The sequence below is a fragment of the Silene latifolia genome, chromosome X (genome assembly GCF_048544455.1).
Source record: "Silene latifolia isolate original U9 population chromosome X, ASM4854445v1, whole genome shotgun sequence".
NCBI lineage: Eukaryota > Viridiplantae > Streptophyta > Magnoliopsida > Caryophyllales > Caryophyllaceae > Silene > Silene latifolia.
This window is the reverse complement of record NC_133537.1, coordinates 106,649,980-106,676,325: the sequence shown is the minus strand read 5'-3', so window position 1 is coordinate 106,676,325 and position 26,346 is coordinate 106,649,980. Positions and strand designations below refer to the sequence as shown.

At 36.2% G+C, this 26,346-nt stretch overlaps 4 protein-coding genes across 4 annotated transcripts; 1 reads left to right on the top strand and 3 right to left on the bottom strand.

Moving 5' to 3' along the window:
* Positions 1-9,976: 9,976 nt before the first annotated feature.
* Positions 9,977-12,293, bottom strand: LOC141618031 (uncharacterized). The gene is made up of 3 exons (XM_074435155.1): positions 11,444-12,293; positions 10,147-11,345; positions 9,977-10,027 (listed from the first exon to the last, which is right to left on the bottom strand). The coding sequence occupies exons 1-3, from the start codon at positions 12,291-12,293 to the stop codon at positions 9,977-9,979; spliced, it is 2,100 nt and encodes a 699-aa protein (XP_074291256.1).
* Positions 12,294-12,301: 8 nt separating this feature from the next.
* On the bottom strand, positions 12,302-15,371 carry LOC141618030 (uncharacterized). The gene is made up of 5 exons (XM_074435154.1): positions 15,092-15,371; positions 14,826-15,002; positions 13,278-14,363; positions 12,772-13,090; positions 12,302-12,695 (listed from the first exon to the last, which is right to left on the bottom strand). The coding sequence occupies exons 1-5, from the start codon at positions 15,369-15,371 to the stop codon at positions 12,302-12,304; spliced, it is 2,256 nt and encodes a 751-aa protein (XP_074291255.1).
* A 1,379-nt stretch (positions 15,372-16,750) lies between these two features.
* LOC141618029 (uncharacterized) lies at positions 16,751-22,333 on the bottom strand. Its single transcript, XM_074435153.1, has 10 exons — positions 22,314-22,333; positions 22,090-22,231; positions 21,768-21,985; positions 18,103-18,176; positions 17,857-17,944; positions 17,670-17,778; positions 17,431-17,588; positions 17,231-17,354; positions 16,846-17,133; positions 16,751-16,762 (listed from the first exon to the last, which is right to left on the bottom strand). Exons 1-10 carry the CDS (start codon positions 22,331-22,333, stop codon positions 16,751-16,753), a joined length of 1,233 nt encoding a protein of 410 aa, XP_074291254.1.
* A 1,213-nt stretch (positions 22,334-23,546) lies between these two features.
* LOC141618027 (uncharacterized) lies at positions 23,547-24,281 on the top strand. Its single transcript, XM_074435152.1, has one exon. The coding sequence runs from the start codon at positions 23,547-23,549 to the stop codon at positions 24,279-24,281; it is 735 nt and encodes a 244-aa protein (XP_074291253.1).
* Positions 24,282-26,346: the final 2,065 nt, after the last annotated feature.

The window sequence follows — 26,346 nt, the reverse complement described above, 5'->3', positions numbered from 1 at the left end:
TCAAGACGCAACGGGAATCCTCCGGCGCAGAAGTACTAGTCCCGGCGCCGAGCTTGAGACATAATAGCAACAATTATTTAACAAAATAAAAAGAAGAAGTTTGTTTGTTTACCTTGAAGAAAAACACTCACGAATAACAACTCTGAATGTTAGAAGACAGAAGCCCTTGAAAGTTTAGAGAAGAAAATTTTGGAGAATGAAATTGGTGACCAATTTCACGAGCAACCGCCCTATTTATAGGAAAAGCCCATGAAGCAGACCAATCGAGAATGTGACCCATGAAGCGTCAACCAATCGGATGCGTATTACACGTGTCGGACATGCAACCACAGGATGTCAATCGTTGCAACAGTTGTGTCAATCAATGCAACAGTGACCAAACGTCTTCAACACGCCTATTCAAATCTCTCCGCCTATTCAACTTCCTCAAACAAATTCCCATGCACCTATTCTCCGCCGGCCACATGATCAACCAAGCTAGACACCGCCGGCCGGGGCAATCAAAAATAACCAGCCTCAACCCCTCTCGCCAGCGTCCCTTTCTTATCCACATCGGATGCCCAATACACATCCATGTGGAGGGGGATATGGTACGGCCTAAGAAAGACTAGGCAGAAGCGAAGAAGCCGCCGCATGAAGAAGCCGATCAGGAAAAATTTTCTACAAACTACTTGCGCAGAATATACGCTCGGACGTACATCGAAGCCCATACCACGCATGACTACGCTGGGGCAAATTGATGGGGCATATTCGCGCCGTCGACCGAGTCAACATATTGAGCAAGGTCAAAGATGTCCACAAAGAAGTCAACGACTTAGACGACCTAGCCGATGCGGCCCATCGGCTGCCAACTGGTCCCGGCATGACAACTTGCCAGCCGGGACACATATCCGCGTACTCATATCCAAGACCCCTCGGCGGTGGGTCATCGAGCCACCGGCCAGCCATAGGTCCTCGGCCGAGGGGTAGATCAGTCTTTCCACCTGCTAGCCACTTGGCCACTTGGCCACTACGTGACAAAAGGTGAAGTCTATAAATACTCATCAACCTTCATTGAGGAAGGGATCCAATCCAGAAATACATAACTTGACCTAAATACACTATTCATCTGGTATAATCTTCCTTATCTCTCTACAATATATTCCTAGCCAATTAGCATACAACTTATACATCTAAGTTTACCGACTTGGCGTCGGAGTGAGTACGCTTGGCACAAAGCCAAGCCCTCGCCTTCGCTCATTGTTGCAGGAGAGGCCGAGAGGAACGATTAAGACCAAAGGAGAATCCAACTCAAGACATCATTCAACAAGCCACGGGTGGTAACTATACTTGCTCTGGAATTACATCCGGAACACTTTTTTTACACTATTCATTAACGAATAGAATCTTTACGATTACTTGCAATATGTAAGATAAAATATGGTCATGTGGGATCTTTTTTTTTTTTTGAGGAAACATGTGGGATCTTATTTGATTCACCTATAAAGTCCAATGAGAATATCAAATTTTTAATTTTTTTATAATATAAACTTAAAGATATTTACATTGTAATTTGTGTCTTGGCATGTGTGTAAATGAAAATGTTGTATTTGGTCTTGAATGGAGGGAGTACTATTTATTAATATTCGTACCTTTGGTTTTAATTTTTTATCATTATTAAAAATATATGTAAATAATATGATACTATATTCTAATGCTAGCATTTCTTTTACCAAGAATCTATTATAATATAATTTTCATAATTTTTTTTTATAATACTTTTTTGGCAAATGAGATGTATAAACATCAGTTGAATTTAATACATAATATAGAAATATATAGAGTCCATTTTTGAAATAATGGTCAAAAATAAAATATTTGTCGTTTTGGGTCGGTTTTGAAAATATTTGTCAAAATGGTGTCCACGTAGGCTCGGGATTTCTAGACCTAAAACACGCCACTACTAATGGCGTGTTTTGTGAAGGAAACACGCCATTAGTAGTGGCGTGTCTTTACAATAATTTTTTTCCTCAACTGACTGAACTTAAAAAAAAAATAAAAAAAAAATAATTACATAAGACACGCCATTAGGGGTGGCGTGTTTCCCCTCCGAAACCCGCCATTCCCAATGGCGTGTTTGTTTTAGTCCATTTTTTAATGAAGTTTCTTTCCGTACTCATTATAAACACGCCATTGGTAGTGGCGTGTTTTAGGTCCAGAAAACCCGAGCCTACGTGGACACCATTTTGACAAATATTTTCAAAACCGATCCAAAACGACAAATATTTTATTTTTGACCATTATTTCAAAATGGATTCAAATATATATATATATATATATATATATATATATATATATATATATATATATATATATATATATATATATATATATCATATTGTGAAGATAATGATATAAACTCTTAAGAACTCTCCAAGACAATACTTAAGAGACTCAAAAGGTTTTTGGTTGGTATATAGGTTCCAATGATGACTCCTGTTTATAATCATAGAATCACCCACCTTATGTTAATCTTTCGATGTGAGACAATTCTATAATTTATACGTATTATAATCACCACACTAACATTGTTTTTCAATGTGGGACATATAACATATTAAGAAGTACACCATCTTTAATATGTGCAAATCATATGAAATCGATACTCTAGTGAAAGCTATGAAATCTATACTCTAATGAAAGCATTTTTTACCACGAATCTAATTATATTATCTTCATAATTTTTATAACGACATTTTTTTGCCAAATGAAAGGTCAAAGTTTTTATATAAAAATTAGAAACTTCTCATGAATATAAAATAGGAAATATAGATATTATAATAATTAAAAGATTCTTCACTTTATTTTTTATGTGCAAAACATTATTTATGAAACTTTCCTAAATTAATTTTTGATGATGTGGACGCTCTAGAATCGCTCAAAAAAAAAAATATATATATATATATATATATATATATATATATATATATACATGATGTCATATCACTATTAATATGCAATTGTCCCAATCCATCTAAATGCTATGATTGCCTCTTTATCGTCTTAGCGAGTAGAATTATAACATGGGAAACAAACCCAAAAACTTGGTAATTTAATTTGTAGAGCTTATATAGTAGACATATAGTAATGGTTCCTACTGTTCGTTATGAAATTGATGACGTTCAATAACAACTCCGCTACTTTTCAATTCCTAATACATATACATGAGTGAATTGAAATGGTTTATGGCTAAAACAATTTCTAATAGAAGAAAGTGACCTCTAAAGCTTCGTCATTGCCTTATCGATAGATCTTCTATAACTACAACTGGAAAACAACACAATGTGCATTAATAAAAAGAAACTAAAACTACAAAAATTGCATTATATAATCACATATATAATTAACACGCAAAGTATAATAAAATGAATGAAACAAATTAATAAGAGTTCTATGAATAATTGAAGTCCTAACTGAGACTAACAAACAACAATTTAGAGAATAGATAATTTGACGGATGAACTAATTAATAAAGAAGGTAGCCACACTCGTATTGTATTTATATACTTGACAATTTTAGTGAATCATGAATTCTGATTATAGTTAAATCTTTAATTCCATTGGCTCACAAACTCTCTTTTACATTAAATTACTAAGCACTGTTATAAATAATAGAGAGTTATAGAGACAATAAATAGACCAGAAAGTGTAATCAACTTTATTCATAGGAGGGGTATATATAGTACAAGAGTACAATGTAATATAGTAACAGAATATCTCCTAAATATATGGTAATATATGGACATCCAAATAATATCTATAGATATTTCATAACACTCCCCCTTGGATGTCCATCATTGGAGGAAAATGCCTCGTTAAAACCCCTACTAGAAAAAACCCTTTGGGACAAAAATCTAGTAAAGGAAAAAGAGTACATTAACTTCAAACACGCATAACAAGCTGCCTCATTAAAACCTTTCCATGGAAAACCCAGTGGGACAAAACCATGGCTAAGGAAAAAGAGTGCAACGCGTGTCAACTCCCCCTGATGGTTACATAACTTGATAAATCTTGAAATGAACCATGCTTTGACGTAACTTCTCGATTGTTGAATAAAATCCATCGTAGTTGATAAACTTGATATCTTCAAATCCTTGATAATTTCAATCTTCATATTTCTTTAATTCTCAAAATCTAGGTGTAGTCATTTGTGATGACTCTTGGATCTTCATTTCAAATAATATTTTCCACAATAGTGATAAGGAACTTCTTGATAGATGACATAACATTATATGTTAAGAATAACTCATCTTAATAATCATAGCGTATCAATCCGCTTATTGTGCTACCTCGTTAAAAACCTTGCTAGGAAAAACCCATTGGGACAAAAAACCTAGTCGAAGGGAAAAGAGTATAGCCATCATTCCTTAATTCTTTATCTTAAGGAGAATCAATACGATAATTATTGAATAAATCATCCAATACTTTTGAGAGATTTTATTTGCTAAACCACATATGTATGAATTGGGATTCTCATTGTAGACTTTGACTACATTATTTTGCAATCGTTATGATACTTCTGGACCATAAACTAATTTCACATGTTTAGCATGAAGCTCATTGAAATCATTATTCTTATATGCTCAAACTTCAGGTTGAGACAATAATATTTTCCTTCAAGTAACTCTACAGGAGTTTGAATATCCCATTTTGGAAATAATCACAATAACCTTTCAATCGTGTCGTAGAGGTTCAAAATCATGAGTCGTTCCCAAAACTCAATTGATCAAACATCATCATTTGATGATCATTTATAAGAGGCTCCTTCAGGGAATTTATCCTCGTAGGAGTAAAATATATTTCTCCTTTTAACATTTATCAAAGTATAACAATATTATTAATTATGTGCATGCATATGATATATAAGTAATTCTAAACAACAATAAAAACATGCAATAATGTATAATGTATATATGATAACACTAAGATGCAAATAATAAACTTATTATCTAAAATGCACATGATGATGACTAAAAATGCAAAGTGTACAGTTTCTTTTCCAATAATCATAATCTGAATTGACTTCAGGTCAATGAATGGACTTCGAGTCCATGAGCTCATTCATAATCATTGATTATGTGTCGACAATAAAATTGGACTTATTTATAAGATCCCCACTATCTAGTCCATTAAATTCCGCGCGCAAATGCATATCGGTTCCTTAAATATATCGATATATAATTTTAACATCTCGTGATATTGTCAGTACTGAATCAGTGATATCTGAATATATTTGGTACCATTTCTTTTCTATATAAGCCATCTATTATCATTCAGATATATATGCCACTTCTGGGACATCCAACTTTATTTACTCCATAGGAGTACCAACTGCCAAACTTGCCATTTTCTTATTACTAGAAATATGTGAACCGATATGACTCTCACACTATATTTCACATGTGCTTTATTGTTCAATTTGGCAAGAATGTAATTTTTCATTACATATTTTTCTATGACTAATGTATAGCTTGCTATACCACATATAGGGCTAAACTGTCTATAATTAAATCATAGATTTTAATGTAACATATCACATTTTGATAAGGTGATAAAGTGGTATCATAATAAATCTTCATAACCAAATGAATACCATCATTTCTAATTCCATGAACCTCTACTTGATGTATTTCATATTGAAAACAAACCACTGAACTTCAGGTTCAGTTGAGGATAATTTACTTGTTTGTTTTTACTAGCTTTTCCTTATCATTCTCCCCCTAAGGTGGTAAAAAGCATAACCACCTTAGACCTTAATTTCTCATATCACCGATAAGAATTTATATGGACATTTTTGTACATTAACAAAATCTTTTGGGGAGTAACATATAATGCAGTTGGATTTTAAGTGTGCTGAATCACAATGCCCAATTCGGAGACTAACGATTCCATATAATAATCAAACAGTGATCTCCAATATTAAATATATTCGGTCTTCGTGTAATGTCTTGCCTTTAATAAATTTACACGAGAGAGTTTCAGCACTTATATTTTTCTTAAGATAAACTTCAGGTTTATCAAAACGGGTATACTAAGAACCCGGATGGCCTCACTATGTCACATCTGAATTATTTCATGTCAACTTTCTAAGAATCCGGCCAGATAAATGATGTAACATCTGACATAGGACACAATGAGTGTCTCATATAAGTAAGCAAGACTCGTCAATATTCCAATAAGGAATATATTACTCTTTGAGTATTTTCATATGACTTTCATGAAATATTCACTTTCATGAGATATTTTCATTTCTTTCAATGAACAAATTTGGCTCAATAAGGCCACATCATTAAGCTCAATTAAGGCTTCTTTACTTGTCTCATCAAATGCATATGATTAGGCTCAATTAAGGCCGCAATGTTAGGCTTATCATAACGCCATATTCTTGATCTGTGTTACAAATAGAGTCTTTATGACATGTCACATTCACTTCAAAGAATGGATCAAATTCATATCTCATTATACTGTTCAACTTCAGGTGAACAAGAATTAATTCGCAAATAAATTTGCCTTTCATAAAGACCGCTTTAAATTGAACCGCAGTTCATATAGTCATAGATGTGGACTTCTGGCCACTTACACTTATACAATATAGAAAATATTGTACTGATGAGACGGTGTTAAATTATTACACACCTTTAAAACTTTGAACTTCAGGCCAAAATCATAATATGGACATATCTACTTATCTTATAAGCCAAGTCCCAAATTATATGATATGTCTATTAGTTTCTTTAGTACATCATAAATATTAAATAAAATTGTCAATAAATATTACTCTTATCTCAGTTGTGCTGCACGCTAATAAGCCAATATCATAAACGACTTACTGAAGATATGTAACTTGTTTTACGATTAATGCACAATGACAACAATATGTCTGCTTTATCAAGTTCAATGCTCGGATTAATTTGACGAAACATAATTCCCAACCAAGTTACGTAGTCTAGACATGTTAGCATTAAGCAATAAATAATAGACAAATATATAATCACCATTCTCAAACAAGTTACATGCAAATTAACCTGTTTTAAGGAAATTAATTAGGAGACATAAAGCTAAAGTCAGAATAATGCAAATCATTAATTGCATGAGCATCAAATAATGTCTACATTTAAATAATATATGGGTATCTTTTTCCTTTAACACAAAGTCGAGCCTATACTGAAAATATTATACATTCACGATTTTGAGAAAAAAAAACAGGTACCAATGATATTGTTAGACCATATATGAGTCGTGATATTGTGCAATGATAGACTAGCATGTTTATTAGTGAGACCAAACGTAAAAGTTGTAAGATTCTTTTTAAACACAAAAATTCGATCATCATAAGTAAATTTATTAATAATGTCCATAAAATAAACTTAACAAACATACTTAGTAATATCCGAAAGCAAATTAATTAATGCAAATAAAATTTATTCCAATTTCTGGACACTTTCATCTCCAATCAAAGGGTCAATTTCTCCATTAGGTTCAAAAGTCAAGAAATCTGAGACGTCCAAATCCAAAAATTCGCCCGAAACGAAAAATAGATTATTATCACCATCGGCATTATTCGTCTCAAAAATTTCATGCCCACAAGCAAGATTTGCTTATAAAGATCCACGAGTTGTGTAGGCGTACGACAGGTACGAGCCCAATGACCGTTACCACCACAACGGTAACATGGATGTTCCACCCTTTTTTTTTTATTCTTGTCACGTGGACCATCCTTTTGTTCATACCTTTGGTGAGAATATGATCTTTTAAATTTTCCACCTCTACCACCTTGATAATTTCCTCGTCCACGTCCAGGGCCACAACTTCTGGTGTGACCCGAATATTTATTATTATTATCATACTTTGTCGCATTCACTTCTGGGAATGGACCAGAAACTATCGTATTCACACCTGGGAATGGATCAGAACCAGTAGGACGAGACTGGTGGTTTTCCAACCGGATTTAATCCGGGAGCCTCGTGTATTCATTCCATAAGAATAAGAAAATATGGAGTATGAAAATTAAGTAATGATGTAATGGTTGACGGAAACAATTGATACAAAAATCAGAAATCATGATACGTGCTTTTTAACGTGGCAACGTGAGAATTACTAGATTAGCATGTGTCAAAGGACCATATACTGCATTGCATGTAATTAACGGTATGTAATTAACTAGTATTGAATCACTACCTCAGTGTATTGATTTATATACGGTCAATAGATTAGTAAACATACCTTCATTAGCGGAATATAAAATAATAAGATCTGATACGAACCTCCTGATTATCAGATTTGAATAGTAGATGAATTATATTTTTAAGCAATAAAACTCAGTTGGTTAGAATTGGTGCTGATAACGTGTTATAAATAATAGAGAGTTATAGAGATAATAAATAGACCAGAAAGTGTAATCAGCTTTATTCATAGGAGGGGTATATATAGTACAAGAGTACAATGTAATATGGTAACAGAATATCTCCTAAATATATGGTAATATATGGACATCCAAATAATATCTATAGATATTTCATAACAAGCACACAATTATTCATGTAGAGTTTGATATTTTTAGGACTTGAATGTGTAATACAGATGTTATATATTTTATTATTTATTAGTTATCTTTAACATTATTATTTATTTTACTTGAGTGTTTTACAAAAGTAAGACTCTTTGTAATCGCTCGAAAAAAGTTTCATTTAATAATATAGACTAGATTTAATGCCCATGCGATGCACGGGCCTATTGTTTATTGCTGTAGTAAGAATCGTAACACGTGAACCATGCTTATACCTCATCATGAAATTTTTGTTAAAGCCTATACATTTACTTAGTATACGTGTGATACGTGTTCATTCATTCATTAACTTACCGCATCCAAGCGTAATACGCCGTAATATGTAAGTGTATCACTTTAAATTTCTTTAGGCCGATCTATTTAAGTTCCTACACTAATGTGTTACATTATAAAGATAAATCAAAGTTAAATGACTATGAACCTACCCGATATGCATAAACAATCCAATACTTTTTGCATAGGACACGTACTATAGTTCATACCCAACATGCCAACATTCTCAAAACTCTTCCTTCAAAAAAATGTTAGAAACTAAAAAAAACCCCAAAATCGTCCCTGTCTCTCTTCCACCGCACCGCGCATCTCCATCCACTTACCCCAATCGAACACCGCAATCATCTGCTAAACCACCACCAATCGCTTTCTCATTCTCAGATCTGCCTACTTCCTACGCCCTTGTCATACCACCTGCATTCGTCGTCTTTTGAATTTCAATTAGTATTGTCCGATTCTAATTTATCGCACATTTATCATCTACCCAAATCACGGTTAATGTTGACGGCTGGCTGAAATTATCTTTTCATTTGTTGTCATCCTCTCATCTAATTATCAGATTGACATTCAGAAATCCAAATAACAATTTTCAATTTATCAGATGAGGTTGCCGTAGAGGATGGGTTACTTGTTGCTGGTTTCCTTGGTTAATAACAACACCGACAGCTGTGAACTGGTTATAAGATTCAATTTACGGCATCTATTGTCGTCCCTGATCAGCTGGTCTGGATTCCCTCAAAGGTCCTAACTTTCTTGTTTCTTATTAATATTCTATAGTATTTGTTTGATTTTAAATAAGCATATGGCTGGATGAATACCATCTCAATTTTTCATGGTGTTGCCACTTACGACATGCTTCGTCTTCTTATTTACTTGCTATTTGACCCGTTATTACTATAAGAAATTTTTCCTTTCAGGAAAAAAGGAAGATTAGACTGATGTTAATTAGCTGTCAACATCATCTTACTACTGTATTTGCTCACATAAATAACTAAACAAACTTTGACTTACGAATGTAAATAGAAAGCATAAATATTGGAAAGAATACTTCAGTAAAATGCACGTCAGTCGTGGTTAGATTTCGTACAATTTAAGCTTTTACATCCACTTTTGAGTCCAAAAGTCTACTGAACCATCCAAACAATAAACCTGCATATAATAGAATGTTTACGGTAGGGAATGTAGATTGTTAAAAACTTCTTTATAGACGATGTTTCTCGTGTGACCTTTGAACTCTTGTGCCGAATCGTCTATGAAGAACTTTATACCTTCTGAGATGTCGTCCTTGAAGCTGCTACATACAGCTGCCCATGACTAAATACGGGTTTTGGCAAATAAATCCCTACATGTGTTAGGGTCTGCCCTTGACTCTTATTAATTGTCATTGCATAACATGGCTTTAGCGGGTATTGCCTTCTTTTAAGCACGAACGGTATTTTTATGTCTGTTGTTATCATTATTATTCTTGGTATAAGAACCTTTTCACCCAGCTTTGAACCTGTTATTATTTTCCCTTCGACTATAAACCTTCCAAGATAAGTTATAATTAGACGTGTACCATTACATAACCCCTGTGACGAGTTTATGTTTCTAAGCAGCATTACTGGCATCCCTGCCTTAAGTCTTAACTCATGGTGTGGCAACCCCTGTAAGTTTAGGCTGTTCAAGTACTCTGTTGGATAAGATGTAAACTGGTCCTCGGATTCAGTTAATGCCGTACATACCTCATTACAACTCCGGTATAGCACCTCCTCACATGGCACCAACTTTGCCATGTGGGTGTTTATCAAATCGGCGATCTCATTTAAAGGTGTGAGAATTGCTCTTTTTCTTAGATAGTCTTCATTCTTATGGTTGATCGCAAAATCTGGGTACATCTGGTTGACGACTACCTCAATGTTTAATGCTCCTTTACTACCAATGTACTGTTCTGGTATTTCTATCCACGTTTCTTCCGTGTCATTCTCACCTGCTTTGGCCTCTAACGTTCCATCTCCCATGGCTAGCAACCAGTCATTGAATGCTCGATTTCTTTCTCGCTTATCTGGGTCACTATTAGTTTCTGAAACTCTCATGCTCTTCTTAAGGGTATATACAGTGCATTCATCCCATATGTACGATCTACTAATTGATGCTTGTACCACATCTTGCCTCCGTCCCTTGGTTATTATAGGTAATACTTGTCGGAAGTCCCCGCCAAGTAGAACCGTCTTTCCGCCAAAGAGCTTAGATCGTGCTCCCTTATCCTTAAATGCAATTATGTCTCTCATTGTACGATCGACTGCTTCAAAAGCAAATCTGTGATCCATTGGTGCCTCATCCCATATAATTAATGACGTCTCCCGAAGGAGCTCCGCAAGTTGGCTTTTTTTACCTATGTTACATGTAGAGTCGTCGAATAATTCAATAGGGATGGCTAACCTGCTATGAGTCGTCTTTCCTCCTGGTAGTAGTAATGCCGCAATACCTAATTTATGAAAGATTAAACATACTGTATTTGTGACTGCATTTTATGGTAATTAATATTTATACTGATGGCTTTACGATAAGTATTTGATTTCTGACCTGATGATGTGACGTTCAGTACTATTTTACCCTCTGATCTTACTTTAGCCGAGATGGTTCTGTATAAAAATGTCTTTCCTGTGCCTCCGTGTCCGTATAAAAATATTACCCCTCCAGACTCATTTTCTACTTCAGCAATTACCTTGTCATAGACTAATTTTTGTTCAACATTGAGTTGCTGAACCTTCTCTGACCACTCACTGGCCATATTCTTGCGATCGTATAGACGTTCGTCTCGAATTAGCTTGTTTTCCAATCCGCTTATATCGTCAAACTTTGGAAGAGGCATATTGGTAATGTCATTAAGGGTCTTTCCATACCTTAGTAGTATTTTTTCGATCTCAATTAACGTATATGACCTCTTGGCTTCCTCTATTAGCTCGAGGGTTGGATGATAGAAGAGTGTTCTTTTCCGCCTTTCAATGTCCTCTGAGAGCATTTCATAACTGCCATTCCATAGTTCTAGAACGTCCGTTACCTCACAGAATAAGAGCATTGTGACGAATAACTCTCGAAGTTGTGAAGGCATTGCCCACCGACCTGCCTCTCTCATGGCTTCGTGCCATTCTTTATCATTACTTAGTAGGCCGTGTGCAAAGCAGGCTTCTTTGTAGGTTGGGTACACACGGTCCTTCACAGTCCTTATATCCTCGAAGCTCTGAGCCCCTTTGACAATATTTAGAAGTAAACGAAGATAATAACGCTCTCCAATGGTGGGATGAACATAAACAATCCTACCTATGCTCATCCCATGCTTTCTCTTTGTCCACCCCTTGTTCCACACATATTTTGTTGGGAACTGTGTATATGTTAGACTTCTTGCCTCCGGATGGAGAGTATTTGTAGCCATCCATGCTGTTAGCATAGTCTCCTTCTCACTGCCCGTTTTATAACCACTTCTAAACGTTCATGATCCCTTAGCACTATAGCTTGTTCACCCTCTAAGTGTACTGGTAATCGTATCACACTGGGGTTTCTCTCTAAAATGTCAAACTCGAAGATTCTCCACACACTTTCGCAGGCTGATAGATATCTACAATCTAGATATGATTTAATTTCATCATCTTGACCTCCTGTCAGGACCATAGTTGCCTTGTCTGGGCCTTTGAGAATGTACTTAAAGAGATACTTAATCGCACGAGCGGTGTTGCACCATTCGACATTTAAGTGCGCTTCAAACATCAAAAGCAAACCCGGATTGTAAGGCACGATGTACCTATTGTCTAGGCGGTGGTCTCCCTTTTGGACGTACCTGAGAAAAATGCCAGCACTGGTTATCCATTTAAGTTTGTCATTAAAGGCGGTATTTAAAATTAAATGTACTGAACCTGTCATTTTCTCGCCTTCTGTATACTGGATATCCATTATTATCTATCACTGTCTCCTGATTAGACTGCTTTGGGAACTTCTTACTACACGTGTTATTGATCATACACGAGCAGTTAGGGTTCATTCGTCCACATGGCCCATGCACCATATATCGAGACACTGTTGTATATTGTTCAGGTTCTTTTTCTTTGTCTGGGATTTCAGCACAAATAATATTGTCTATAAACTGGGTGGTTAGGTCGATCTCCTCTGGCTTTATCCATAGAAGTATGTGTGCATGCGGTAATCCTCTCTTCTGGAACTCGATTGTATAAACATCTGTGTCGGACAGAGAAGTGATGTGGTGTTGTTACTTTATATTAATATATTTTTTATCAAATAATTTATTTAATACAATAACAGTCGATTGTTTGGTAAAATATAATTGCTGTCAAATAATTTATTTAATACAATTTGTTCACTATATTGTAAAATATATGGTACATGCTTGGGTAAAAAGGGTTACCTGCAACTACCGTTCCAAAATAACGTTCCTTCTTGAGATGATCCATTAGCTGCCTGAGTTTCAGCTTGAAAACCCTAGCTATAATGTCTGGTCTGTCTTCAGCCTTCTGTCCTTTTATGTGTTTTAACATACTCTCTACTTCTGGCCATTTCAGATTAGCGGTAAAGGTAATAAATAAATGTGGATTACCAAACCACCTGCACTTTGCCATTTCGTCTTGGTAATTTTGTTGCGGATACCTTGTGCATCCCATGAATGTTGCTGGTAGTATTATTCTAGTTCCAACCGCCGCCCCTACATGGTCACCTTTGCTAACAACATCACAAATGTTGTTTAACAGGTCACACCGTAGTGAAGGCTGGTTATATCTTATAAATAAGAGTCTTTCAGATTCAATTGCACAATAACAATCGACAATGAATTGGTGTAGTAACTTCCCTCCACGAAGCAAAGCATACCCTTCTTTCACCCTTTGTTGAATCCGATAAGCGTAATACTCCCTCATCGTCACACGCTTCCTTTTGCCTGTCTTTTTTTTCTGATTCACATCCTCATAATACTCTATTTCAACATGGTAACCATCCTCTCCATAGGGAAATAGAAGGGGGTACTGTAAGGCTATGAAAGATGGATGTAGCTCATTTATTCTTTTTAAACCCTTTTCCTTGTGCTCTACTATAATATCTCTTCCAGCATTGGCCCCTCCTGCATCGCCCACAATGAGAGCAGCTACTTCTGATACAGTCAGACTATTATACACTCTGTCTTTGATGGCTTTGCTGTCTCTGTGACCGAGTATCCTTATGGATAAATTAATATTCTTGTCCTCCTTAATCCTTTGTTGTGCCATACGGAATGTTTTTGCTAATGGGTTGATCTCGTCGAGCATATTCTTCAAACCTGAGAGAATACTCTTGTCTAGTTGTATCTTGCTTGTGTCCTTTCTGACCACATTTACACGCATATCTAATTCTGATGTTGTGTCATAGATATAAAGTTGCAAAAAGGAAGGTGGTCGTTCCCCGACTGGTAATAGAGATCCAATGAAGTGACTGTTCTGACCGCTGATTCTGAAGGTGTAGGGACCTGGAGTGTTATATACAGATCTGTCAATCTTCGCACCATCGATGTGAATGCATATGAAGAATTGTACATTCGTATGTCCTCCCTAAACTTTCGCGAATTTGATTCAGTGCTATACTCCATTAAGTTTCTTAAAAAGTCAGGCGGATCTTTTATCTTTGATAATCGAACGATTCCCTCCCTACAACACATATTGAAACTTATTTGTGCCATGTTACTGCTCTTTTTCAATCTTTCTTCACACCACATCATTGCCTCACATTTTCTACAAATATAGTCCGACTGGCTTAAGCTGAGGTATTTCGTGTTTGTTTTTATTGTTTCAGCGTCTACAAATTAGAAGTAATAGTAATAACTATAAGTGTTCAGTAATCAATATATATTTGAGGTTTCATTGATTAAAAGGCTACTAAACAACTTATCGGTTCAGAAAGTTATTAATTTCCGTTGAAATAGCGAGAATACCATAGTCTTGTTCGTATGAATATATTAGCATCTCTGGATCTACTTCTTGGGATACCAAGTTAGGTTGCTTGTCAGTTCGTTGTCGCTTCCCTGTACCTGTTACTGGTAAATTTCGCGTGTCCCTTTGTTCTGTATACTGGACAATTTCTGTGGATATGTGGTGTGTTGTTGAATAACCTGCGCGTGTATTATACGTATATTTTGTAGTGATATTTTAATTTTATGTTGTTGTACTTTATAAAATAGCTACGGAATTTGATTCTTACCTCTGTCATGAGCTTCATTACCTTGAATATTCCTGTGCAGTTGCATGGTTCTGTCTTGATATTGGCATCCCATATTCACTTCTGCTATGCCGGCATGTGTAGGTAGTTGTCTTTCCGAACACACGGATTCTCTTGCTGACCCTTTATTTTTTGGGTGGTCTACAGTTGCTGATTCGGAGAGATTGGATGGAGCTGGGTTACGGTCTTGTCTGCTATCCGTATGCATATCAGGTTGTGGCTTTTCCGAAGGTGTAGCAAGGTGTGCTGGAGAATGCGTCATTGAGGTATGATGGTCATGACTGTCATGAACTAATCTTTTTCGCTTCTTAAGTCTTTGTTGTAGTATACGGTTTATTCTATTCTCCTTGGAATTGGAGATCGAACGGAAATTCTCAGACATGATTCTTTTTCTTTTCTTTTCTAGATACGACAACGTGCAATTGAACTCTTGTAGGGTTTAAAAGGTGGACCTCATCTGTATATATAGGTTCGCAAAAACGGTTTGGTTTAGGTTAGGATTCTACTATAGTAATGTTATAAGGAATCGAGTTTGGGTTTTTCCAGCTTTGCAGCTTGGGGTTGGTTTAGGACTCTAATATACTAATATTATTATGGAGAAGCGAGTAGAAGTTTAATTAAAAGTCTGTTCTTTTTACAATCAGTTTAGGAAAAGTAATTGTGTGTTTGCCATACACTTTCTGAGATTAATCATCCTTTATTTTTTTATGACAAATGAAATTTGTATCAGTTAATTCTTTTACTCTCCTGAATTATTCACTTTTATTTATTCTTTTACTCTCCTGAATTATTGACTTTTATTTTCATCCCATGTAGGGGAAGCAAAGTAGATGTCATATGTGTCTAATGGTTCGCAGAATTTGTCAAAGTTTGACCGGTTAACCTAATAAAGTAGGATAATTTTTTTTTATTAATACTACTACATGTATTAATGATTAATGAGTTGGAGTCTGGGTAGGACAGTATGTCTGTTACCATAAAGAATAGAGTTCAATTATTATAGTCTTTTCTTATTCATACCGCCAAAAAAGAATGTAATGGTGAGTGCAAAAAAGATTCCGTTTTTTACAATCAGTTTGTAAAATTTATTTACTCCTTTTTGTAATTTTAGTGGTCGTGTGTTGATGGTGGTAAAGTTTTGCACTCGGTTACCTTTCGTGCTGATTTATTGTTTGTTTTGATGTTACTTCAAGGATGAAGGAAAAGCCAGGAAAAGCACGGGTAACGTTGAGATAGAGATTGTTGATAACCTCTACTGGAGAGCGTGAAAAGATATCACGGACGTGGAGATCTTCAGTGATAGGCAGGTAAGTTTTGCGATCAAATTTAATGTTAGTCATGTAAAGTAATGAAGAGTATAAAGGTTGCGAAGAATACAGGAAAGTAAATTGAGGGATATATAACATTCATAGTAAGTAAAAGTAAAACACTGGTAGCATTGAAATGGTTTGAATACTACATAATAGGAGTCTAATTTTGATAGAACATGAATAACTATTAAAAATACTAACCAATTCAAATCTAAGTAAAAGAGTCTTATTTTCCTAGAATATACGAAAAAGGTGTAAAAATCCTAATAAGCGAAAAATGTATAGGCAAACTATCTTCTAATCCTTTCCCTTATGCGTAATACTCTTCCTTTTAATCTTGTACCTGCATTTACAAAAAATAATGTAAGAACCTAAGTGTATGATAGGTGTACAATTAAGTTGGTTATACATCACTATATACCGTACCTTGCGATTTTTGCAGTTACTCATGCTTTTTGAGGTGCTTAAACCTTCATCATCGGAGGAAATATATTCAAGTTGGCGTTTGTGGGTAGGTATTTTTGCAGTTTTGTCCATATTTAGTTCCTCATTTGAATTGTTGTCTAATACTTTCATGACAGCAAATGTCTGCTTCTTATTCTTTCTATTCTGATGATTGAATTTATCAATCTTTACTTTGAACACAAATGTTTTATCTTCAAAAGTATTTCGAAGTAAGCTTGGGATGTAATCATAATCCTCAGATGAGGGATCCTGCACAATGCAATGATTTTTATTAGTTTATGAAATATCAAACCAGTTTTCTTAATGGAAGGACTGCAGAGCATGTAACGTAGATAAACTAATGTACCTGTTCTGGATGTGAGTCAAATAATGTAGTTGCTTCTTGACCAATCATCTTTTTAGCCTCATCGTTGAACATTGTAAGAATAGTTGTTCCAGATACATCTTCAACTAATAACTCAAGACGATATCTACACGAATGCAGTGAATTTGTTAAGCTATAGAGATGTGATATGGTTGGACTAAACGTGATAAATGTAAACTTACACCGTCAATAGATTTTCTACAGGTTTATTGCAGTACTCGCAGAAAAATCCTTTAGACACTGTCTTAGGCTTCCTGTTACAATCAGGACATGAAGGATTATACCAAGGTAATTCTCCCATAACTTCCTTTACTGTGGCCTGACAGTAGCAGATTTCATTCTGCATATATAATGTTTGATTATTTTTATTGTCATAAATGAAGAAAATTAGAAAGATGAATAAAGTTAACTGATAGATTACCTTCTCATATGGTAATTTGCAATGATTGATAATTGTTGAAATATCTTTCTTGAGAATGTTACTGCCTTGACTTGAAACACTCCTCACAAATATTTCTTCCCTATTCTCTCTAAAAAGAAAAAAGGATAATCAGTAAAGGTCAGACTATCCTATATAAAGGCAGAAACATTGTATGTGTTTTTTTTACCTTAAGAGGCTTTTCAGCTCATTAACTTCTGGAAAGTCTAGATTAATATAGACCTTGCTTGATGAGGAAGTGTCAAGCTTCATAGTCGCTGAGGATATTTTATTATGCAATGGATATGAATATAGTCAGCAATATGTCTATTAAAATCAAGAGAATAAAAGAATTAAGATGGCAAAGAGGATTGCTTACCCATATTATAACCTTTAACTAAAGTAGAAGTCACTACTACAATAATATTGGGCTAACCACGATATTCTTTTATTTGTTCGTTGAAGTCAACGCTGAATTGTCTCCATAACTTCAGCTTGATAATATTCCCACTGTATAAAGCAGTATAGTAAGGTTAAATAACTTGTTAAAAGGAATATAATTCAATGTTTAGAATGAGATTAGTCGCTACCTCTTGTCTCGGATTTCAATAGCGGTTGAATCATTCTCCACATATTCGTTTAGTAAAACTCCGTATACATCTTTTCAAAAGAATAGTTTCTGTAGATACCCGTATCCGTCGATATTGGAATTTATAGAGAACCCGACAAACACCCGATGATGATAGGACACATGTATTCTTTAGTTGTCATTGTCATTATTTGGAGCTCGTTTTACGAGGTAGAATGGGCGTCGTCGATGAAGTATTTTATTAATTTAAATGATATTTAAATTAATGTTTTTTTTAAAGGGAATTCATTTTATTATTTTAAATGATATTTAATTTAATGTTTTTTTAGTGAGTTCATTTTGTTAATTTGAATGATATTTAAATTATGGTTTTTTAGGTAAATTCAATTTATTTTATTTTATTTTGAATTTATTTTCCCAAGTTTATTTTATTGAAAATAAAATAAATATTTGATTTGAAAAATCATTTTATGAGTATATTTGATTTGAAAAGTCATTTATTTTAATTTATTAATTGATTTGAAAAATCGATTTTAAAAGCGAAGAACTCGTTTTTAACCGTGTGTTTTGAGCTCGATTTTAGCTCGGTTTTTAAGCCCGTTTCCTTTGCAAATTGGCACGAATCTCGAGTACATTAACCCACCTAGACCAATACCCATCAACCCATGTTCGAACCCCCTCACAAGCAGCCCAAATTCTCGTCCCAAACCCCTCACAAGCAGCCCGCAACCCAATCCCGTATGCCCTGTTTTGCAGCTCAATTCGCGAGCCCAAACCCGCTCCAAACACTACCAAGACCCGTACCCATTAACCCTAACCCATACCCTAGTATCCTACCCATATTATCCTAGCTTAATCACCAAGAAAACCCTCCTCAAACCCTCACAAAAATCGATGGACAGCAGTCATCCGTGAGCTAGCCCGATTTGCCTCTCCCTCTTTTTAACCTATTTTAACTCCTTATAAATACCACCCCTTCACCATACATTCATTCCTCTAAGTCCTCCATACATCCAAGCATCACATACAAGCTTTAAATCTCAGAAACAAACCCTAAACATCCTTCAAAAACCCTAAACAAAACCGACACACAAACTGAAACTGTTTGTGTGTCCTCTTCGAAAACCCTTTCGTTCCTCCATCAAAACTCCATAAAAATTCGAGTTTCTTGTTCCTAATTAACCACATAACATCCATCTACTCATTAGACAAAGATTTACGAGCCAAATTGCCCTTGAGAGTACACGAGATCCCTCGAAAAACAGAGTGAAATAACACTCTGTTTTCGCGGTTTACTCTTGTCTGTCCAGTTCTGTTTGTGCTCGTTTTTCGTGCCCAATAACCCAAAACGAGCAGGGGTTGCTTTAAGATCCTTGTTATCCTCTCTTTCTAGTTTCCAAAACATCTTTCGGATCGAATTTTCGTCGTGAAACGAGGAGATATCACTGTTTTAAAATCGCTGTCCCGTAAACTTTCCAAAACCCGTGTTTGCTTTGTTCTTCGTCGACGACGGCCTCTCGAGATAAAATCTACCATCGATTACGACCCAAGACGGTGTCAACGATACATGTAGGTTGAGGGTGCATCAAATCCCCTTCTCTTTTCTCTTTTTATTTCGTTTTTTTTATGCTTTTTTTATAGTTTGTTTTTTGTTTGTTTTCGTTTTGTTTATCGTTTGTTTTAATTAACTATGAAACTAGTTAGTCCGAGTATGAGTTAAAGTACCACCATGAACACCCGCGTTGACTTGAGATGGGAAAAGAAACCGCTACATCTGTCGGTCGTACACCCCCGTCTCATTTACATATCCTCGTGTTCAAGGTAGGGCATAAATAAAACAATTATCTAACTTTGTTCTTCGTTTTCGACCCCCTTTTGTTTCGGCCAAATCGACAGGCCCTAGGACCCGTTGCATGTTAGTTTAACCTCTGGTTGTTAACCTATGACGTATTTAGATGACTTTAAATTAATTTAATAACCTAATTAGACACGATAGGTGGCTTCGACGTAAGTTATAAAATCAATCGACGATTCTGTAATTAATTGAATGCATCTCTCTCTTTCACCTAATTTCTCGCTAGTATAAGAGTGCGTGATTAGCACCTTCTTATTGACACTCGATGAGTTAAATTAATTAGCGAATTTGACCTAATTAGACCCTTTAGGCCGTGTAGAATGCACCCTCGCGCGACAATCAATCGACATCGTTTTTAACTCGTTTTCTAACTTGTTTCCTATCCCTTTTCGCAATCATTCGATCTAACCAATGAATTTAACTTAGGAACTAGGTTGACCTTATCTTGGACGTTGGTTTGGGCCGTGGCTTTAGGCCGTGGGGTTGGCCACGTCTTTCTTTGTCTCACTTTATTTCTTACCTTTCGTTCTTTGTCGTTTGTTAGCTTGTAATTTATCGTTGTTTATTGAGTTGTAATTTTCGAGTTTGTTTTACTTCTTTTGAGTCAAAACCTCTTCAAAAACCTTGGTCTTGTTTGGTTAGACGGTTGTTCCCCAATGCTTGTAGGAGCGTAGTAAACCGCATGTTGTTTAAAGCAACATGGCCCGGTTTATGCTAATGCATGCTTTGGTGCGTAGCCTTATGTCTAATTCGATGAGATTAAGCGCGAGCACGCATTACGAGGAGTGACCCAAGGACGTGGGTCATGTGAGCCGTGGGCCACCCTCATGTGCACGGTTTTCAAGGCCCAATGGCCGTGTGTTTTGTGTCGTGTTTTGAGTTGTATGTAGCAATTGTAATTAGATCGAGTTGTAATTTATTTATCGTTGTGTCGGCATGAAATGCCTGGTTTGTAATAGGTATATCCCAACGGCTCCCCCATTCCCCCTTAAGCCTTGTTTGTTTGCTTTACATGTTGTTAGATCAATCAACCCACATGCTAAATTACAACTTTGACAAAGTTAGTTTAGTTGCATCTAAAACGACATAGAAATTGTTGTCACATGATAGGGTTAAAACAACGTTTGCATATCATACATCGTAGTAGCTATGACCTTGTTTGAACTCCGACACTTGACTTAGTAGAGGCCGTTATCGACGGGCGGGGTTGGGTGTCCTTATGGGCTTCCCAACACGTACCCTCACCCCTTACTCAAGATCTATGGTTTGTGGATCCGTCTAAATACCATTGGATTACGAGAGTCATTCAAATCGAGTGATATAGGGTACAAGTCTTTATCTTTAATCACTCGTAGTCGATTGGCTTTATGCTTTTCGATGAAAGGTGTAAAGTTGACTTGAACGGTTCCAAGTTCCCAAAAAACTTGGTGGCGACTCTAATTGGTCTTAATTCGATTCGAAAGAACCTCGAGTCGATTATGCCTGGTGTGGATCCCGCGGACGCAGTTCCCGAGGGCCTTGTCCACAGTTTCTATTAATAATACAAATAACACTACGAAAGTAAAATTGATATCTGAATATATGATAGGGAGTGCCTGTAAGAACATCTGGTTTGAGTCGGCGTTGTTCTAAAGTGCTGAATAAAACAAAGTCAAACCTGTGTCTTGGAATTGTGGAACTTTCGGAAGTAATCTTTTTAATGTAAGTGTTAAACTGAAACTTTAACATAACTTTGCTCTCACTAACAACACGATATGCTGATTTGTTCGCTTCAATACCAAAGTGGTTCATCACGTAAACATCTCCCTCAGTGAGTCTTGAACGAATCCTGTCAATTAGAGTATTACCATATATGGAAGCATGAACGTAACCGCCCTGTGAATGTATACAATAATGGTTAATTAGTATTTATGGTGGAGCTACGGTAGGTCAATACTATATAATAAGTTAATGTCACGTACAGAGTTTATTAAACATACCTCTTCGTCTATAAGGACCATATCTATACAGATTAGTTGGCCTGGAGCATAAGGATTCGGTACTTCCCAAATTCGGGAAACACAAGCCTTTATTTTACCACTTTTCTTGCTTTCGTTCAGCTCGTTAATCGTTGAGTAAGCACTGAAACAGAAAATAAAACTAAAGTTAATATCAAAGACATAATATCGATGTGAGCTAATATTAGGAAAGAAAGATAATAAACCAGGAAGTGGATAGAGCCATTGTCACAGGTAGTTCTGAAGATATATATGAATTATGGAATAGAATTTGTGTGGCAACTGAGATACAAAAAGACTTGTATTTATAGTATGTACAATACTCCTATTTTGAGTCAAATATTATGTTCTACATAGTTTGTACAATAATCCTAATTTGAATCAAAAAATATGTCTACAGGAATGTGGGAATTGGCTGGACTGAGAGAATTAGCTGGAGGAAGAAGTTTGGATGGGATTCTGTTTATGTTTCAATAGACATATTATAATGGTTGTTGAGATGGTTTTAGAGAAGAATTCTATTAATATGGAAGTGCACAGTCTATAGCACTGTAAACTGATTTCACTGGACGTCAGTTTTTTTTAATTTTTACAATATTTTTATTTTTTAAGAATCAATATTTATTAACCATAGGTATTTTGCAAAGGTTGGACTCTCTGTAATCGCTCGAAAAAAGCTTCCTTTATTAATATAGATAGATAGATAGATAGATATTTAGTTAGGCGTTATTGAGTTAGTTTTATAGAAAAAAGGAAAATTACAAATAACTACCATGTATTTGTGTTTTTTTTTTACAAATTAACAATACGTATTTGTGTTAATAACGCCCAAACTTCATTGTATATTCCCCAATCACCACCGTATTTTTACCACGAACATCGTTTTCATATTTTTCGACTTATTAAGTGACGATTTACACAAAATACCAAGACTACCCTCATTTAATTACACAAAAACACTCTACCCAAATAACACAATATTTTCCAATTCAATCGATTTTCCTAAATTCGCAAGTTTTTCGAAATCCTAAAATCCCAATCCGTAAAAATACAGTGCGTCTTGCTTCAGACCATTGCTTTTGGTCTGAAATAAGACGGACAATATGTTATCATTTGATAGTAAAATATTTGTATTTTTCTGATAACATGTTACCATTATTTTTCCCACTATTTTCAGGGTAAAAAGTGACGCCTCTAGTGATAACATTTTGTAGATTCACTGCTTACATTTTATTAAAAAATGGCAACATTTTTTCGGTCTTATTTCAGACGGAAAAAGTGCCCGTCTGAAATAAGATTTTGCGGTAAAAATATTACTCCCAACAGAGCCGCCTAACCGACTTTAAAAAATATAATAAACGTGACCAAAACCATAATTCTAGTATTCACATTTAATTGATACGCGCTATATCCATGAAAGAAATGGCAATAGTGATTGTATGAGAAGAAGATGTAACAGGTTTAATGCTTGGTGTGAGAGCAATAATTTGATTGATATTGATTACTCTGGGCCTGAATACACTTGGGCACGAGGACATACTGTGGACACCAGGCAATGGGCTCGGCTGGACCGTGCTATGTGTAACTCGGAATGGCGAACCTATTTTGCAGAGGGATCTCTTCCACATTTGGTCCAAAACCAATCCGACCACTGCCCTATTATTTTAAGCACCAACGGGTTTGCACCTATTCCTAAAATTCTAAGACCTTTCCGTTTTCAGGCTGCCTGGATGTGCCATGCTCGCTTCTCGGAATTCGTAGAATCAAACTGGTCCAATGACCAGCCACTGTTCCCTTTTATCCATGACTTTGCAGCCCGCCTCCAAGAATGGAACAAGAATACTTTCCACAATATTTTTGCGAGGAAAAGGAGTTTAGAACGACGATTGCTGGGAGTGCAAAGGAAACTAGCTCATGGTGGATTTAATTATATGCTCAAATATGAATTGAAATTGAAGACCCAATTGAATGAAGTCCTACGAGAAGAGGAACTGCTTTGGTTCCAAAAATCCCGTATGGAGGCCATCTGTGATGGAGACCGCAATACGCGTTTATTTCATCTTAGCACCATCATTCGAAGGAAAAATAATAGAATTGAAGGGCTCCAAGATTCAACTAGTACTTGGATTTGGAATTCTGAAGCTATTAAAAGAATGGTCTTGGATTTATTTTAAGATTTATTCGCTGGACCTAATACTGTCATCAACTTGGAGGGACTCACGATTTGTCTATTTCCTCAATTATCGGGCCAGGAAAGCGACAAATTAAACCGCAATTATGTTGTCGCGGATGTTCAGTGTGCTCTTAATCAGATGTCTCCCTATAAGGCACATGGACCAGATGGTTTTCAAGCATTGTTCTACCAAACCCACTGGGACACGGTGTATCCAAGTCTCTGCGAAATGGTTTTCAAAGCTTTGCATGAGAACGAGTTGCTGGAGGGGATAGGTGAGACCTTTATATCCTTAATTCCTAAGGTTGATAATCCACACTTGGTCTCTCAATTCCGTCCAATAGGCCTATGCAATGTGGCGTTCAAAATCATTACAAAGATGATTGTTAATCGATTAAAATCGGTTTTACCAATCCTTATTAATCCAGTGCAGTGTAGCTTTGTTCCCCGACGTCAAATAATGGACAATATTGTTATTGTTCAAGAGGCTTTACCCTCAATGCGGAATAAGAAAGGAAAGACAGGTTTAATGGCTTTGAAACTAGACTTGGAGAAGGCTTATGATAAACTTGAATGGCCTTTTATTGAGTTTACGTTGCGAGACATGGGACTCCCACATCGGATGATCCGCACTATTATGCTATGTATCAAATATGCTACATTGAACATTTTATGGAATGGTGAGAAGACTGAACCTTTTGCTCCTACTAGAGGCATCCGTCAAGAAGACCCTTTATCTCCTTATATTTTCACTTTTTGTATGGAGAAATTGAGTCAACTTATTGAAGAGCACTCTCGGGTGGGTCAATGGCAGGGGTTCAGCATTTGCCGCGGGGGACCAACTTTAACACATTTGTTCTTTGCGGACGACATCATACTATTTGGAGAAGCAACTATTGATCAAGCCCGTACAATTAACAAATGTTTGGATGCTTTTTGCCAGGCCTCGGGCCAACGTGTAAGCAGAGGAAAATCCAAAGTTTTCTTTTCTCCGAACGTGGGAGACGATGATGTTCAGGCCATCACTAATGAATTACAGATTTCAAGCACTGATGATTTAGGAATGTATTTGGGCATGCCAACCTTAAATGAGCGAGTAACTAAAGAATCATTCCAATTCATAGCTGAGAAAGTCGACAAAAGGCTCACCGGATGGAAGTCTAAAAATCTGTCACTGGCGGGAAGGGCGACCTTAATTCAGTCCACTTTGTCGTCTATCCCAGCGTATGCAATGCAATCTGCTAGACTCCCTCGCTCCCTTTGTGATGACCTTGATAAGAAAGTCAGACGATTTTTGTGGGGAGGTGACCAAGACCATAGGGCCGTGAGTTTAGTGGCGTGGGACACAGTCACGAGAGACAAGGATAATGGCGGACTTGGTATTCGTTCGATGCGACAAGTGAATACTGCGTTCATGGCAAAACTTGGTTGGAGGGTTTTGTCGGAGCCGAATGCCCTTTGGGCAAGAGTGTTACACCATAAATATTGCAAGGGACGGTGTGATATTGACATGTTCAAAAACAAACCGGTAAGCTCAAATGTTTGGAAAGGCATGGTTGAGGGCTTTAATGCTCTTAAGACTGGGATGAGTTCTTCTATTGGAAATGGCAAGAAGACCTTATTTTGGAAGCATCCATGGGCAATGAAGGTCCCACTTTCAACGCTTACTCCACTGCCAATTCCGAGCCATTTGGAGGAGGCATCAGTGGAGGATATGTGGGACACAACTTCGGGATGGCGGTGGGAATTATTTGCGGATTTCTTCTCGTCAGAGGTTCTTCAAACAATCGCCTCATTTGAAGTTTACCCGGGGGATGAGAATGAAGATCAAGTTTTCTGGGCAGCGACTTCCTCGGGCTTTTTCTCCATCAAATCAGCGGTAAACATTTTACTAATATCAATAATGAGGATATGGATTCGTGCTGGAAGCTACCCTGGCGAACTTGGGCTCCACAACGGATCCGTGTGTTCTTATGGCTGGTTATTCATGACAAAATTATATCAAATTCCAACAGGGCTCGAAGAGGTTTGACAGAAGACCCGTGTTGTGGAGTATGCAATGGCGT

Bases quoted from the DNA above. Each gene is read 5' to 3' on its own strand.
- LOC141618029 (XM_074435153.1), bottom strand. From the start codon at position 22,333: ATGGCTCTATCCACTTCCTG. The intron at 21,986-22,089 runs GTATGTTTAATA...ATACATTCACAG, and splicing joins TGGTCCTTATAGACGAAGAG to GGCGGTTACGTTCATGCTTC. The intron at 17,945-18,102 runs GTTAGCCCAATA...AAATATCCTCAG, and splicing joins ACAAATAAAAGAATATCGTG to CGACTATGAAGCTTGACACT.
- LOC141618027 (XM_074435152.1), top strand. From the start codon at position 23,547: ATGAGAAGAAGATGTAACAGGTTTAATGCTTGGTGTGAGAGCAATAAT.
- LOC141618031 (XM_074435155.1), bottom strand. From the start codon at position 12,293: ATGGCTACAAATACTCTCCATCCGGAGGCAAGAAGTCTAACATATACA. The intron at 11,346-11,443 runs GTCAGAAATCAA...TTCATAAATTAG, and splicing joins ACTGAACGTCACATCATCAG to GTATTGCGGCATTACTACTA. The intron at 10,028-10,146 runs GTATAAAGTTCT...TATTATATGCAG, and splicing joins CAAGGACGACATCTCAGAAG to GTTTATTGTTTGGATGGTTC.
- LOC141618030 (XM_074435154.1), bottom strand. From the start codon at position 15,371: ATGACGCATTCTCCAGCACACCTTGCTACACCTTCGGAAAAGCCACAA. The intron at 15,003-15,091 runs GTAAGAATCAAA...ATACACGCGCAG, and splicing joins TAATGAAGCTCATGACAGAG to GTTATTCAACAACACACCAC. The intron at 12,696-12,771 runs GTTCAGTACATT...CATTTTTCTCAG, and splicing joins AGAAGGCGAGAAAATGACAG to GTACGTCCAAAAGGGAGACC.